Source organism: Acinonyx jubatus, chromosome B1 (genome assembly GCF_027475565.1).
Source record: "Acinonyx jubatus isolate Ajub_Pintada_27869175 chromosome B1, VMU_Ajub_asm_v1.0, whole genome shotgun sequence".
NCBI classification, from domain to species: domain Eukaryota; kingdom Metazoa; phylum Chordata; class Mammalia; order Carnivora; family Felidae; genus Acinonyx; species Acinonyx jubatus.
Window position 1 is genome coordinate 182,027,578 of NC_069382.1, and position 14,224 is coordinate 182,041,801.

Genomic DNA, 14,224 nt, shown 5'->3' on the forward strand with positions numbered 1-14,224 from the left:
CACCCAGGCACCCCCACCTAACCCTTTATTAAATATAGAAACTTCTTCCTATTAAGGATCAAATCTTTGTTCTGTCCCAACATAAACACATCCGTTATAACTTGTCACGTTGGGAAGTAGGAACAACTGTACTCAGAACAAGCTGTTCTCAGAAATGTGTTTACTTAACCTACTTGTCTCCACCAAGGCAGAAGGATTCTGGGTCTTAAAAATTGTTATCCTAGTTTGGTTTTGCTTCTAGAAATTTACATTTTTAAAGATTGAAGTACTATGAGTAGTCATTGATTAAAACTTAGGAGCCGTTGAAGTTTGTGTTTTGTTTTAATTGAAGTATAGTTGACACACTGTGTTAGTTTCAGTTGTGCAGCGTAGTGATTGGCAGTGACAGTTCTGGGTGCTGTGCTCAACTCGAGTGTAGCTACCAACTGTCACCACAGTGCCATTACAGTACCATTGACTGTATTCCCTGTGCTGTACTGTTCATCCCTGTGACCTATTCATTTCCATAACTAGAAGCTTGTACCTCGCACTCCCCTGCACCTATTTTGCCCATCGCTCCGCTTCCCTGTTCTCTGGCAATCACCAGTTTGTTCTTTGTATTTATGGGCCTGTTTCTGCTTTCTGCTTTTTGCTTTTAGATACCACATATAAGTGAAATCGTGTGAACTATTAAAGGTTTTAGGAAGGAAAGTCAAAAAGTAGAAATTAACACTCTAGTAGAATAGTTAATGGGAAAGCTTTTATTCAAGTAAGTTTTTAATGGCTTCTATAATGTGTGATTTACATGGCGGGAGGGTGACTGCATAGTTTTATATCCTTGCACCTGAAGAGCCTTTTGTGCTGTGGCTTTTTTACAACAGTGTAGAAAATCCCTGTTTAATTTCAGGAATTTTTAATTTTAGGAATTTTTCTAAAGAAGTCATGCTTATTAATGATGATTTGGGGGCGCCTGGGTGGTGCAGTCAGTGAAGCGTCCGACTTCAGCTCAGGTCACGATCTTGCGGTCTGTGAGTTCCACCCCCGCGTCAGGCTCTGGGCTGATGGCTCAGAGCCTGGAGCCTGCTTCCGATTCTGTGTCTCCTTCTCTCTCTGTCCCTCCCCCCTTCATGCTCTGTGTCTCTCTGTCTCAAAAATAAATAAACGTTAAAAAAAAAAAAATTAAAAAAAAAATAAAATAAAGATGATTTGGAGAGAGGAGAGTAAATTTATATCTGCCACATTTTTTTTAATTTTTGCATCCTGTTTACTGTGTACAAGGTTGTCATGTCCTGTTTTAATAAACATAGCAGTAGTCGTACTATTTATTAATGTTGCTTTTACCAATCCCTTTTATACATTATGTTAACCTTATGTAAACATAAATATGTGTTTTATAAACTTGGGTGTTTTTTTTTAATGTTTATTTATTTATTTATTTTGAGAGCAAGAGAGAGAGCATAAACGGGAGAGGGCAGAGGGAGGGAGGGAGACAATCCCAAGCAGCCTTCGTGCTGTCAGCGCTGTGCCCAGCACAGGGCTCGATCTCATGACTGTGAGATCATGACCTGAGCTGACATCAAGAGTTGGGTGCTTAACTGAGACACCCAGGTGTCTCTAAACTTTGGATTTTAAGGTATTGTTTCATGAAAATATAGTTTATTTATCGGGTATCGGGTTTATTTCTTATTTTTTAAAATGTAAGTCTTTTACTGTAGCTGGGTGTTTCTGTATTTGATTTTTTAATTGGTTGGTTTACAGGAAGGCTTCTGTAGGCTTTTTTATAATTGATGTATATAGAACAGTAAACATTAACTTGTCTTTTTTTCCTGAAGACCATGTGAGAATCCTTGAAGACAACTTTAAATAATTGACTGTTTTCTTTGCAGGTTATAGTTATGAGTGCTACCCTGGACGCAGGGAAATTCCAGATTTACTTTGATAACTGTCCTCTCTTAACTATTCCTGGGCGTACACATCCTGTTGAAATCTTTTATACTCCTGAACCAGAGAGAGATTATCTTGAAGCAGCCATTCGAACAGTGATCCAAATTCATATGTGTGAAGAGGAGGAGGGAGATCTTTTACTTTTCTTAACTGGTCAAGAGGTATCGTCATTGTTTGCTTCATTATTTAGCCTTTAAACATATTAAATTATGCAACTTTTTAAGCCCAAGAACTTGCCATATATTAACCACATATTTCTTATCCCATGGTATAAAGTTTCTCTTCAGCCTGATTGCATTTATATATGAAATACATAACCCCTTTGTATACTCTGTGGATACCTCTGTGTCATTAGTGTTAATTACCCTGAGAAGAAATTGTTTTAGAATTTCACGATTTAGCAGCTGTAGTCTCGACTTTGGAGAGACCTGGGTGCGGTAAGTAGTGGTGTGTGGTAATTTGCAGTTTTGCTGAGGTATGAATTTGATCCACACAACCCCTATGAAGTAGGGTTGTTAGCTTGTGAATGAACTTGAGTAACTTGGATGCCCATCCAACGTCAGAATGAATGTTTGTGTTTTGGTTTGGTCATCTGTGTGTGCGCTGAGGATTGTAAGAAATCGTTGAAATTTTTTAGTTAGAATTTACCCGTTTTAAGATACACGTTTTATTCTCAGGTGCTGCATGTTTTAAACTTCTTTCCCACGGTAGCTTTATAGGTGTGCTGTGACATTCTGGAGCTGAAGTTGAGGAAAAAGCTGTCTGGATAAATCCGTTTCAGAGAGCCTTTTGGTGGAGGCTGTTCTTAGAATTTGTCTTCTGTTTCAGTAGGCTTTAGGGGTTTTCTAGAACGTGCTTCTCACACTGACATACCTGCAGATCACGTAGAAAATTTGCAGATTCTGATTCAGTAGGTCGGGTGGAATCTGAGACTGTTCCTGACAAGCTTCCAGGTAATGCTGAAGCTCCCCAGGTTTGAGTCGCACAGGTTCTAGAGCGGCGTTGTTCTGTTAGACCTTTTTTCAGTGCCACACGTGTTCTGTAACTGTGCTGTTCAGTGTGGTAGTCAGCGGCAGCGTATGGCTTGTGAGTGTTTGAATGTGGCTAGTGAGAGAAAGGACTAAATTTTAATTTTACAGCATTTGAATGAAGAGCTACCTGTGACCACCCTTTTCCTGTTTCAGTTTTTGTATGGCCCATTAGTTGAGAATTTTTTTTTCCGTTTTAAGTTTATTTATTTTGAGAGAGGAGAGAGTAAGAGTGCGGGGGAGGGGCAGGAGAGAGAATCCCAAGCAAGCTCCTAGTCGCCAGCCTGGAGCCCACACACTGTGAGAGCGAGACCTGAGCTGAAACCAGAGTGGAACACTTAACCGACTGAGCCACCCAGGTGGCCCTGTTTTCACATTTCTGAAATGTTGTAAATAAGACCAAACAATGTGCAACAGACAGGCTGTGTGGATGCAAAGCCTGATGGTTTTGGCCCTTATGGTAAAAGGTCTGACCTCTGCCCCAGAACATTTCTCAAGTGTGGCCAGTGGACTGCCTGCCTGGGGAAGGAGAGTTTGTTAAAGCAAGTTCTTGGTCCTGTTCCAGACTTGCAGAAATAGGTGAAACCTGAGGCCAAATATAGGAATCTGCATCTTTGATGAGGTCTACAGGCCACTTTTATATTTCCTTAGGTTTAAAAGTCACTGTCCCAGAGGGATGTTGAAGCCTGTATAATTCCTGTAGTACGTTAATGACACAACTCTGGACAGGGTTGTGGGGAATTGCCCTAGTTCTCCCAGATACCAAAATCCGAGGTCTTCTGTGTGATTGCCTGCCTCTATTGGAATGTGAATTATTTGATTTGTATTCAGTTTCTACGGGAATGCTTGGTATACATAATATTTGAGCAAATGCTATTGCTTTAAGAGCTAGAAATGTTGAGTAATTGTTTATCCCTGCATTTCTTCAGTATTCATGTAATTTACGATTTGTGCCCCACTGGCCGTGGTTCCTTTTCTATAGAGCAAGGGTTTTCAACCTCAGCGCTGTTTACCTAGTAGTTCATTCAGTATTTTTGTTGTGGGGCGCCCTGTGCATTGTGGCATCTTTGGCCTTATCCGTTAGATGCAGTAACATTCCCTCCTGCGGTTGTAGCAACCAAAAATGTCTGCAGACATTGCCAGATGTCCCCTGGGTGGAAAATCATTCCCAATGCAGTCATACTTTTTCTTTTGGGATATAAAACGTGTTGCAAATTCAGTTTTACGGATACACCTCTGTTGGTACTAGGCTTCCTTTCTATGTGTTTTGAATGGAAGAATTTTTATATATTTTGTAAACAAGAGTACCAAATGCTTTTTTGATGGCATATAAACAGTATTTATGCTCTAATGCAGTGTTTAGGTTGTTGAGGTCTTTTTGTCCTTTTGTATCTGGTCTCTAGTTTCTTCATCTAGAGTGCATAGTGTATTTTCTTAGACGACTTCTTAAAATAGCCATTATATTCAGATAACTAAGCAAATTAGAATTTTATCAAATATCAGATGGTCTCATGAAAGGCTTTTCTATGATTTAACTTCATATACTTGATATTTTGGCAGCCAATCCCATATTTGGGGAAAGGGAGTAAGCCCCATGGTTTTCAGATGTGTGCTGGAGTGTATGTTTTCCAGTGAAGTTATTAACTGTAATTGTGAACTAGTTTTGCATGTGCCCTGTTATATTTTTAAATACCCTTTAGGTGACTAGGTTTGAATTTTGAAGATCTTTAGGGAGAAAGTAGCAGAGTACCTAATGTATTTTGTTTCACTGATTGTGTTTAGTAGAGCTGACTCAAAGACATATAAAATACTATTTTTCCATGGCTGTGAATCTGTGTTACTTTTACATGGTCAGTTAAATGGTAGATTCCTAGAATTCTCCGGACTCTTGTCTTCATAAATTTGAATAGCACCCATAAAATTTAGTTTTCTCATGAAATTTTAAAATGATTTTTTATGAGCATTTTACCATTTTGACCACTTAAACAGTAATGCTTGTGTGCTAATCTGAGTAAATTTGGGTAAAGGAGATCAATCTTAATTGGTGAAAGGTTGGGAAGAATTTGAATTCTAGAATTTTTTTGTGTTATTTTATGTTAATGCATAAAATCTGGACTTATGATTAAAATTAAAAGTCCTTAGGGAAGCTATACTTCTGAATTAGATAAGAGTGATTGTAACTGAAATATCAATTGTTTGTGATATGAAGATGTTGAAACCATTCTTAAAGCAGCACGTTCTTTTACCGTGAATTTTGATGAATAAAATATCTTTTCCATATGCAGTGAGTTCAGCCTCCTCAAATTACTAGTCCAAATTTATTTATTAACCTATATTAATACTTTTGGAGCTGAAAGTCGTAAAAACTCCTGAGCTTCTGTCTCAACACTCAATCTTGCTCAAAACTAACAGATGGTTGCTTTATGCTGATGAATGTCAATGAGTTTTGTTCTTTTCTGAACTTCCCATGTTGACTGTGGGAATTTGGTAAACTTAAGGAAAAATTTTGTTGCAGTTTTAAAAGTGTTTAGAACTTTGCTTACATAAAAAACATAAGTGGTGTCGGAATTTTTTCCTCTCAACTTTAGAGATATCTTTATATCCCATGCAGTACTTTTGTTTTAACTCTGTACACATTTGACAGATTGGATAGCCTAGTCCAAGTAAAACTGGGGTTACCTTGTTAAAATTCTGGAATCTGCAAATGTACGATTTTGGGTACTTTGTTTTCTGATATATGACATATGGATGTTTGCTGGCGTTGGACCTTTTATTGTCTGGTCAAATACATGTTTAATTAAGTAAATTAAAAACATTGTGGATATTGGAATCAGTTTTTTCCTATTTTCTTTTTCTTAATTTTAGAAAAAAACTAACTTGGGGCTCATATCCAAATCTTTTTGATTTGGAAGAGATATAATTTTGTATTTGCATACCAGCAGGGGGCATTCTAATCTAGATACAGCATTTAAAAGCTTTTTTTTTTCCCTAACAATATTTGTTCTATTTGTTGTAGTTTTTCTTTCAATCAGTAGCAGTCTTTGATTTTCTTTTAAAACTTCAGATTTCAAAGGGAACTATTAACATCAAGTCCTTAATAGTAATTTTCTATGTGATAATTTTCTAAGACCCTTATCTTTTTTTTAAGGAAATTACTGTATTTGAACGAGAGGGGAAAATTTTTGTTCTTAAGTGCCCAGAAACTTTGTATTCTTTAGCATGGAAACAGAATTGCATGTTGATTTAAAATCATTTCAAGGAAAATCATTTTAGTTTGATGTAATAAAAATACAGACTACATTTACCCGATACATTTTCCCCCTTTTTTGTTTAATCATTCTGATTTTTAAATAAGAGATACTTTGTTGATAAAGATAGCTTTTGTTTGGGTCGTCCATTGGATAGGCTTCCACATTATTTAACATACTTCTGAGTATAACCAAATTAAGGTTTCAGTAAAATTTAAATTTCTGGGTCTCCCCCCCCCCCCCCATTTTTAAGTCCCCTTGCCACTCCCTTAGAGCCTTCACCTACCTCTCATTTTCTGTCTCCCACACTCTGAGTAATCATTGTGTGTCTTCTCTTTAAAACCTGGATTTGAATGAAAATGCATTGCGATTATATTCTGTGATGGAGAAGTTTTTGAAGATGCTAAATTATTTGGGTTAGCCTACTTCTTAAATATCTGTGTTGATACTATAAGGTGTTTGTTCTCATTAGGCACAATGAAGCAAATCTTCCATATAATTACATTAGCGATACGTGACATTAAAGCCTAATTGGCTTATTTAAAATATCTAGCACATCAATTTCTTTTAGATTGTGAAAATTGAAAAGGTTATGAGTGCAGTTAAATATTCCTGGGTGAGAAATTTCAATTTTAGTACAATTTGTTGAGAATTAATTAGGACATTTGACTAGAAGAAAAAGAGTGTGGAATGCCAATAAGATAGTTATCTATTTATTTGATTATACAAATGAAAATTTCTTCAGTAGTTTTGGAAACCAGTGAGGTTTACCTAGTTTGGATTTACCAAATTCGAAATAAGCTGTACAGAATTAAGATAATGGTAAATACTTACATGTTTCAGTGTGTATTTGTTGTTTTTACACTCAGACTTTTATTTTGTAGGAAATTGATGAAGCCTGTAAGAGAATAAAGCGTGAGGTTGATGATTTGGGCCCTGAAGTTGGTGACATTAAAATCATTCCGTTATACTCTACGCTTCCACCTCAGCAGCAACAACGCATTTTTGAGCCTCCGCCTCCAAAAAAGCAGAATGGAGCGATTGGAAGAAAGGTTAGCATAGAAATGTTCTCTGTAAACATTTCATTAATACAGAAAGTGTATTGAAGTATGAAAGTATGAGATATGAAAGTATATTGAATTATTAAGGACTAAGTGATGGGTGATAGTGATCTGGATTGCACACTACAAAATCTGTATTTCAAATGCAAATATTAAACCGTATATTTAGGTGGAATTTTGCATAACTTTTGACTGTAAAGTAAGAGCATGTACTGTTTCCCATTCCCTCCTTATTAAATGGGAGTTTGATTAGGATGGCTAAAGAAAAGAGGGAGATGGCCTAGTGTTGTCTTTCTCTCCATTAGTAAGTGGATTTCTTTAGAGCTCGAATGTAGATTCTCTTAGTATAGATGTCTGCCTGGCATAGGAAGGGAGCAAGGGTTTTCCAAACCTGTTTCTGGGCTCTTTGTTGGGATGGGAAGGGTATCTGAGTTCTAGTTTGAAACAGAACAGCTATCCTTTTATTTTTTTTAAGAGCTGGGTGTTCTAGTAGATACTTTGAAAATAAAATTACATTGCTTGAAAAGGTTTGAAAAACACTAGTATAGTGGAGTCAGTCATTAGGTTAAATAGTAGCTGTATATGAAATTTGTGAAGATTCTTGATCTCTGGATTTAAAGTTTTCAGTTTTTAAAAACAATTTTTTTTAACATTTATTTTTGAGGTGGGGGGAGAGAGCGCATGGTAGTGGGGGAGGGGCAGAGAGAAAGGGAGACAGAATCTGAAGCAGACTCCAGGCTCTGAGCTGTCCGCACAGAGTCTGACACGGGGCTCAAACCCATGAACTGCAGTGCAAGATCATGACCTGAGCCGAAGTCAGATACTTAAGCAACTGAGCCACAGCCACCCAAGCGTCCCTTAAAGTTTTCCTTTTTTAAAGTAGGTATAATTTACCTTCATCACCTTGGGAGATTATTATCAAGGATTAAGCTTTGTGTATACAGGGTACTACTATATCTAGAAGAAACTAGTCCTTCATGGTAGCTGCCATAAATTCCTTGAATATATTCACGTAGAAAAAAGTCTCAGTTGAAATATTACTTACTTATGATTTACTTATCAGATTTGGAATTTACTGCTCTCTTATTTCTATATTCAGGACTAACAGAGTCTCACAACTTTTTTTCTGCTTTTTTTCAGTCTTTTGCTAATGTTTGTCATGATTATTGAAAAATTACACATTATCAAGGTACTTAAATATATCAGGGCTAATTATTCCTTTACATGGTTGTGTAAAAGTTAAATGAACCAGATACATTTTTCAAATTAAAGGAACTTACTGAGAGGATATACAACACCAGCTTAGTGGAGTGTAAATTAACAAGAGATTGATAAGGCAGAAATCAGCCTTCTGCGTTTTTCAGATCAGCAAGAGTAGTGAATATGACTTGAAAAACTGTCTGATCAGAGCTTCATTATGTTGAACTTTTCCAGTTATTTTAGTCGTAGTGCTGTTTCTAGAACATGTTAAAATATTTTTCCCTGTTACTTTATGTGCATTCTGAACTTTGGGGGAAAACTTGAAGTTTAAGTGATAGTTTTAGTATATAATTCTGAAGTTGATCTGTTGACTGAAAAATACTTGTGGAATTCTTAGCATAATTCTGTATCAGTGGTTGTATATAAAGTAGCTGTTTTCTTATATATTTCAATAGTAAAGAGGAGTAGCCTGCAGGCAGATGATTAAATTTTTCTTGAAATCATGTACACTTTGCATATCTGCATTTGTTTTAATTTGATGGTTTTTTTTTTAACCACTGAGTAAAATTACGTATATAGCAAGATTTGCCAAATTTGTGTCTTTTCGTGTAGTTCTTTTTATTCCATTTTTAGGTTACTGTGAGAACTTAAAAGGGCCTGAGCTTACTGAAATATATTTCACATCTGAGCTCTTTTGCTCTGTTACTTATCAGTGTATTGGAAAATTAAGTTCAGTCTGCTGCCAGTCCAGTAGATGATACGTTTTCTAGGATCTTCAGCTTAAGCTCGTGGAGTATAATTGAACTCTTGCTTTTTGTGTTCTTTTAAATCATAAGGATATTGAGGAGAGTTTTGTCTTCCTGAAAAGAATAACTCAGCAGTAGTTGGATGTATGTGTGGTGAAGGCCATAGATGATGAGGGGGCTACTGGAGTCCCCAGGGCTTGGGGAATCCCATCCTGGGCTTTTAATTCAGAGTCAAACCAAGGGCCATAGTGCTGCTTCATCATCCATTGATGGTGTTTCATTCAGCTAAGGCTACAGGACCTCTTGCTGGGAAATCATGTTCTCTTCTTGGCATGAGTCAGCTTCATCTTCCAGCCTGAGAAGAGCATTATCACAGCCGTCCTGGATGGACCCAGGAGAGGGAGGGAGGACTTCATTAGCGCTTGGTGTGTCATTGTCATGCGAAAAAAAGAGCTTTGAAGCCTGGCATGTTTAAGGAGAAGTAAACGTCTTTATGGAAGCCTAGTTACAGAGAAAGATTCACTCCTCCAGTCCTGTTTTTGGTGCCAGGTGGAGAAGTTGCCTGGAGGAAGGTGGGAGTGCCGGCTGAGACGCAGCGATAGCAGAAAAACACCCCGTCCAAGTGCCGTGACTGGCACGTATGACGAACCGATGACCTCGCAGGTCGCAGGCGACCGTGACCCTTAGAGAGGTCAAAGGGACTAGTGGGACTTTGGGGGAAGGCGGAAGGGTATGACGGAAGATGCAGAGGTTCTGTGAAGGCAAGTGGCTGGGTACTGGAACAGGAAGAACTGGCATTCTGTTGCTGTTTTCCTGTTGCGCTGTTTTAAACAAAAATGCCACAGGTTTGATAATGTCCTGTTTATATTATAAAATATAGGCCTAGAGGCCAAGGCTTGCTGCTTCTGTCATGAATTCATTACACTGCCAGTTACTAGAATGGAGCTTTCATTCATGAGTGTTAAACTGTCACTGATGGATACTCACAATTGATTTAAAAGTACAAAGGAACGTTTAGGGATTTATGTTCTGCTTCCAATTGTGTAAAACAAAATACAATTTGATTCTGTTTCTCGTTAAATTTGTTCTAATATAAGGATACTAGCTAGCATAAAGTAGAATGTAATAAGTTAGAACGTTTGGAACAAAGAGAATATTTAATACAGTTTTTAAAATTCCACCAAAATATTTAAGTATAATTCCATATTTATATTGGGGCACCTTTTGTAAGTAGTGCCTTGTTATCTTACTGAATGTATTAACTTATGCAAAATAGAGTTTATAATATGATTGCAGTAAAAGAAGCAAAACAGCTTTTTACTATTAAAGTTTTAAAATGTAGGCTCTATTAAAGGTAAAGTTTTATGGGCATTGGGGACTTGAACTAGCATTCCTTTTGCAAATAGTTACTGAGTTTTTTTACATGGACTTCTAACACAGCACTACTGGTAAACAGCTTCAAAGTTTTAGTGATCAAGAAAGTTGAGAATGCATGTATTTATGTGAGGGTAGATCATGTTACCTGTTTTTGTTTGTTTATTTAATGTTTATTTTTGAGAGAGGGGGGAGTATGTGCAGGGGAGGGGCAGAGAGGGAAGGAGAGCGAGAATCCCAAGGAGGCTCTGCCAGCGCAGAGCCCTACATGGTGCTCAGACCCGTGAACCTTGAGATCATGACCTGGGCCTAAATCAGGAGTCAGACGCTCAACCAACTGAGCCACCCAGGCACCCCCATTTTACCTGTTTTGATCATGCTTGACATTTATTCACGTATTTGACTTTCAGCTCAAGCTACAGTAGTTTTATAGAAGCATTAAAGTTTGCTCATCAATAAATTACTTGTATGCATCTTTTGACTAAGACTTACAATTGCTGTTTTATAGATTTGATGTTATTAAAATCCAGCAACTATTCTTTAATTTCACTTAGTTTTCATTAATTTTGTCCATACAAATAGTTGATTTTTCTGTAGCTTATCTTACAGTTTACTAATTAACATGGCTCAAAGCATACACTGCTCAATAAAAAAGAGAAATGGCCCTTGTGGAGATGGTTCTGTAGTTTTAAAGAGAGGCTTAATGATCCACTATCTGAAGATAACTTAGTGTGGTGCTGCTGGGATGTGTACAAATAAAGAAGTTAATGTCCTTACTGAAGTGGCGACCCCCGCAGAGTTCCCTGGGGACTAAAAATCCAGACTAGTTGAACCTCAGTGCATAATTGTGTCCAAGTAGAATTCAAGTAGAGCAACTCAACGAACTCTGAGTTCTACTTTCAAGTGGAATTACTGAAATAAGTCAAAGTGGATTTCTTTGGAAGGCGTGTTATTGAGGGGGAAGAGGATACATCTAGATGAAAGTTTAATCTTAACACTTCACATAAAAACATAAAATTGGCAGTGACGTCAAACTTGTTTCCACAGAGTTTATTCTATATTTAGGGGCTATTTACCTGGAATAATTGCTTGGCCAATGAGGTTTGAACACTTCTTAAGGTTCTTTGAGTGCGTATTGCCATGTTGCAGTCTAGAAAGCTTATCCCATTTATATATATTTCCATTGTTCATATGTAGGTCCCTTGATAAATTCAGGATCATTTTGTGTTCTGGCCAGTTCCTAATTAGATCATATGCCAGTTAACATCTAGAACATACTTAGGCTTGCATTAGTCCACTGCTAAGGTTTCAAGGGAGCTGGGTAACTTTTATCATCTCCTTTGTTTGTTCTCAGGCGTTATGTATGTAGGTTTTCTTTCGGCTTAGCTAGTATGGTCTCTCCATCTCTAGTAGTAGAGTTATTATTAGAAGAAGCACCCTGAAAGTTGTACAGTTTATTATGTGAGTTTTTTCCTCATTTTGTCCCCAAACCTACCTCCCATGGTTTCAGAACCCTGCCTTTTTTCTCATAGACACCTTAATAATTATTAAATCAGTATGGTAGGCAAGTCCTGCTCAGATGTTTTCTAACCAATTTTTCTTTGGGGAAAAAACTTGAAAGTCCTATTTCTCTGTGTGGTCTTTTTTAACATTACTTTGACTTTTGGGTAGCAGTAGACTGTCGATAATGACATGGGGTTTGCCAGGATGGCCTAATCCTGTGGTTCTTAAGCACTTGGGGAATCACAAATCCACACCTCCTTGTAAGTATGCTATGATTTGTAACATACACACCAAAAGGAGATGCATGCACATGAAATGAAATGATTTTATGGAGGAAAATTATTTTTAAGTAACTCTAAAGAATTGATGTCATCAAGAAACTTTTATCACACTAACTGTATTCTGTTGTAGAAGAAACCTGTGAAATGTAATTTTTTCATTTCCTCCATTGTTCTAAATATATATCCAGAACCATAGTAATTTCACCCCAGAATTCCAGAAAACTCTAAGAAATCACAAGCATGTATCTGGTTCTGTAACAAGTTTATAAGGAGTTTTTACATTTTTTATGCAATTTTATTTGTTACAACTTTGTCTTATCTAGATTAATATGCAGGAGTAAAAAAAAAAAAGGTAATTGAGGTTTGGGAGTGTTAAAAACCTTTCCACTAGAACTCATCTTTGCGGGTTTGCTCCCCAGCTCTGCCACCCGACTCCTAAATTCATTACCCCTTCCATCACAGGACGCTGACTTTGTAGAAGAATATTAAACTCAGGATAGTTATTCAAATCCACCTGTCAACCTCATATGCTTTGCTTATGTTTGCTTCAGTTCTAGCGATTGAGCCGTGTGCGGATCATCTAAATGTCTTGAAAAATCTTTCAGTAACCTCAAACCTCCATGTTTCTTCTCCGTTTGCTAGTTAGCAGTCTTGGCAGCTGCCCAGTGAAAAGAAGGGTTTTGGTTTTAGATACGTGAATGATTCTAAAATATTACCCTGTTAGTGGCTCCCTAGTAAGTTTTAAGACCTCCATGAGGGCCTGGCGGTACGAGTCCTTTAATTTTTTAGTTGTGCTTGTGGACATTTCTGCCCATGTGCTCTAGTTTGAGCTGAGTCTTCTACTACTAGTGTTCTTCCCGGTTCTCTTGCGGCAGATCCCACCCTAGCCTCGAGAACTCTCCTAAGTGCCGTTTTCTCAGTAAGCTTCCTTTGTCTTCGCTGTGGAATTAAACCCTTTTTAAGTCCCACAGGGAATCTTTGGCGTCATTTACACTTTCTGTCCATGTCTAATCTTCCTTCACAAAATGTAAAAGCTGTAAGAGCAGGCTCTATATCTGATTCGTCTTCTGTGTCAACTGCTTGCATATATAGGCATCTTCCCTTAATGGCAGTTTTCTGTTCCTGAAAATCAAATGTTCTGGGAAAAAATACTAATGAGAATCCCATTTACTTACTGTTTAAGAAGAAAAATTGCGTGACATGTTACTCTCAAAGCCCAACCAGTTTCCTAAAATATATCTAAAATCCATCGTATATTTACATAAAAAAAACCTAGCTACCATATTAGTATGTAAATGATTTAAACATTATTCCCTGGCAATAAAAGGTTCAAATGATTCTTGATGGTTGGTATGCAGTGATGTTTTGTTTGAGACTGTACTCTTTTTAAAAAAAATATCTACAGTTGATTCTTAAGATTTGCCAGATCTTGGAGTATAACTTGAGATTTGACCTCCCACCCGCCCCCTAGCCTTCATGTGCCATTTTGTTTAAAATGTTGAGTTTTGGTGATACAAAGTTTCCTTATAAATATTGTCAGAAAATATTGAAATATTGAAAGAAAATACTGAAATGTTGTAGAGTTTGGATAATAACCAAATAGTGTTCTGTAAGGGAGGCATTTCTGTAAGGTAAGCTTGAGTTATTTCGTTATTTTTCTTTTGATGCTATGCTTAGGTTTAAGAAATCAAAACAATGTGATTGAATGATAACCTGAAGTAATAGCTTTTGTTGAGAAAGAAATTTGCTGTAATGGACTAAATGAAATTTTGAATTGAGATCTTAAATGTTAATTTGTCTTGATATTGCATTGGCTTTTAAGGATGAAACCTTATTTTTAGTTTATTTACTGGATTGAAA

The 14,224-nt window shown here is 37.0% G+C and overlaps 1 protein-coding gene across 2 annotated transcripts in view; it reads left to right on the forward strand.

Annotated features, from left to right (window-relative positions):
- Positions 1-14,224, forward strand: part of DHX15 (DEAH-box helicase 15) — a 61,430-nt gene that overhangs the window by 30,837 nt on the left and 16,369 nt on the right. For both annotated transcript variants that reach the window (XM_027047421.2, XM_053217505.1), the window contains 2 exons: positions 1,866-2,084; positions 7,084-7,251. In XM_027047421.2, the coding sequence (XP_026903222.1) occupies positions 1,866-2,084; positions 7,084-7,251 (387 nt within the window). The remainder of the gene's footprint in view (positions 1-1,865; positions 2,085-7,083; positions 7,252-14,224) is intronic.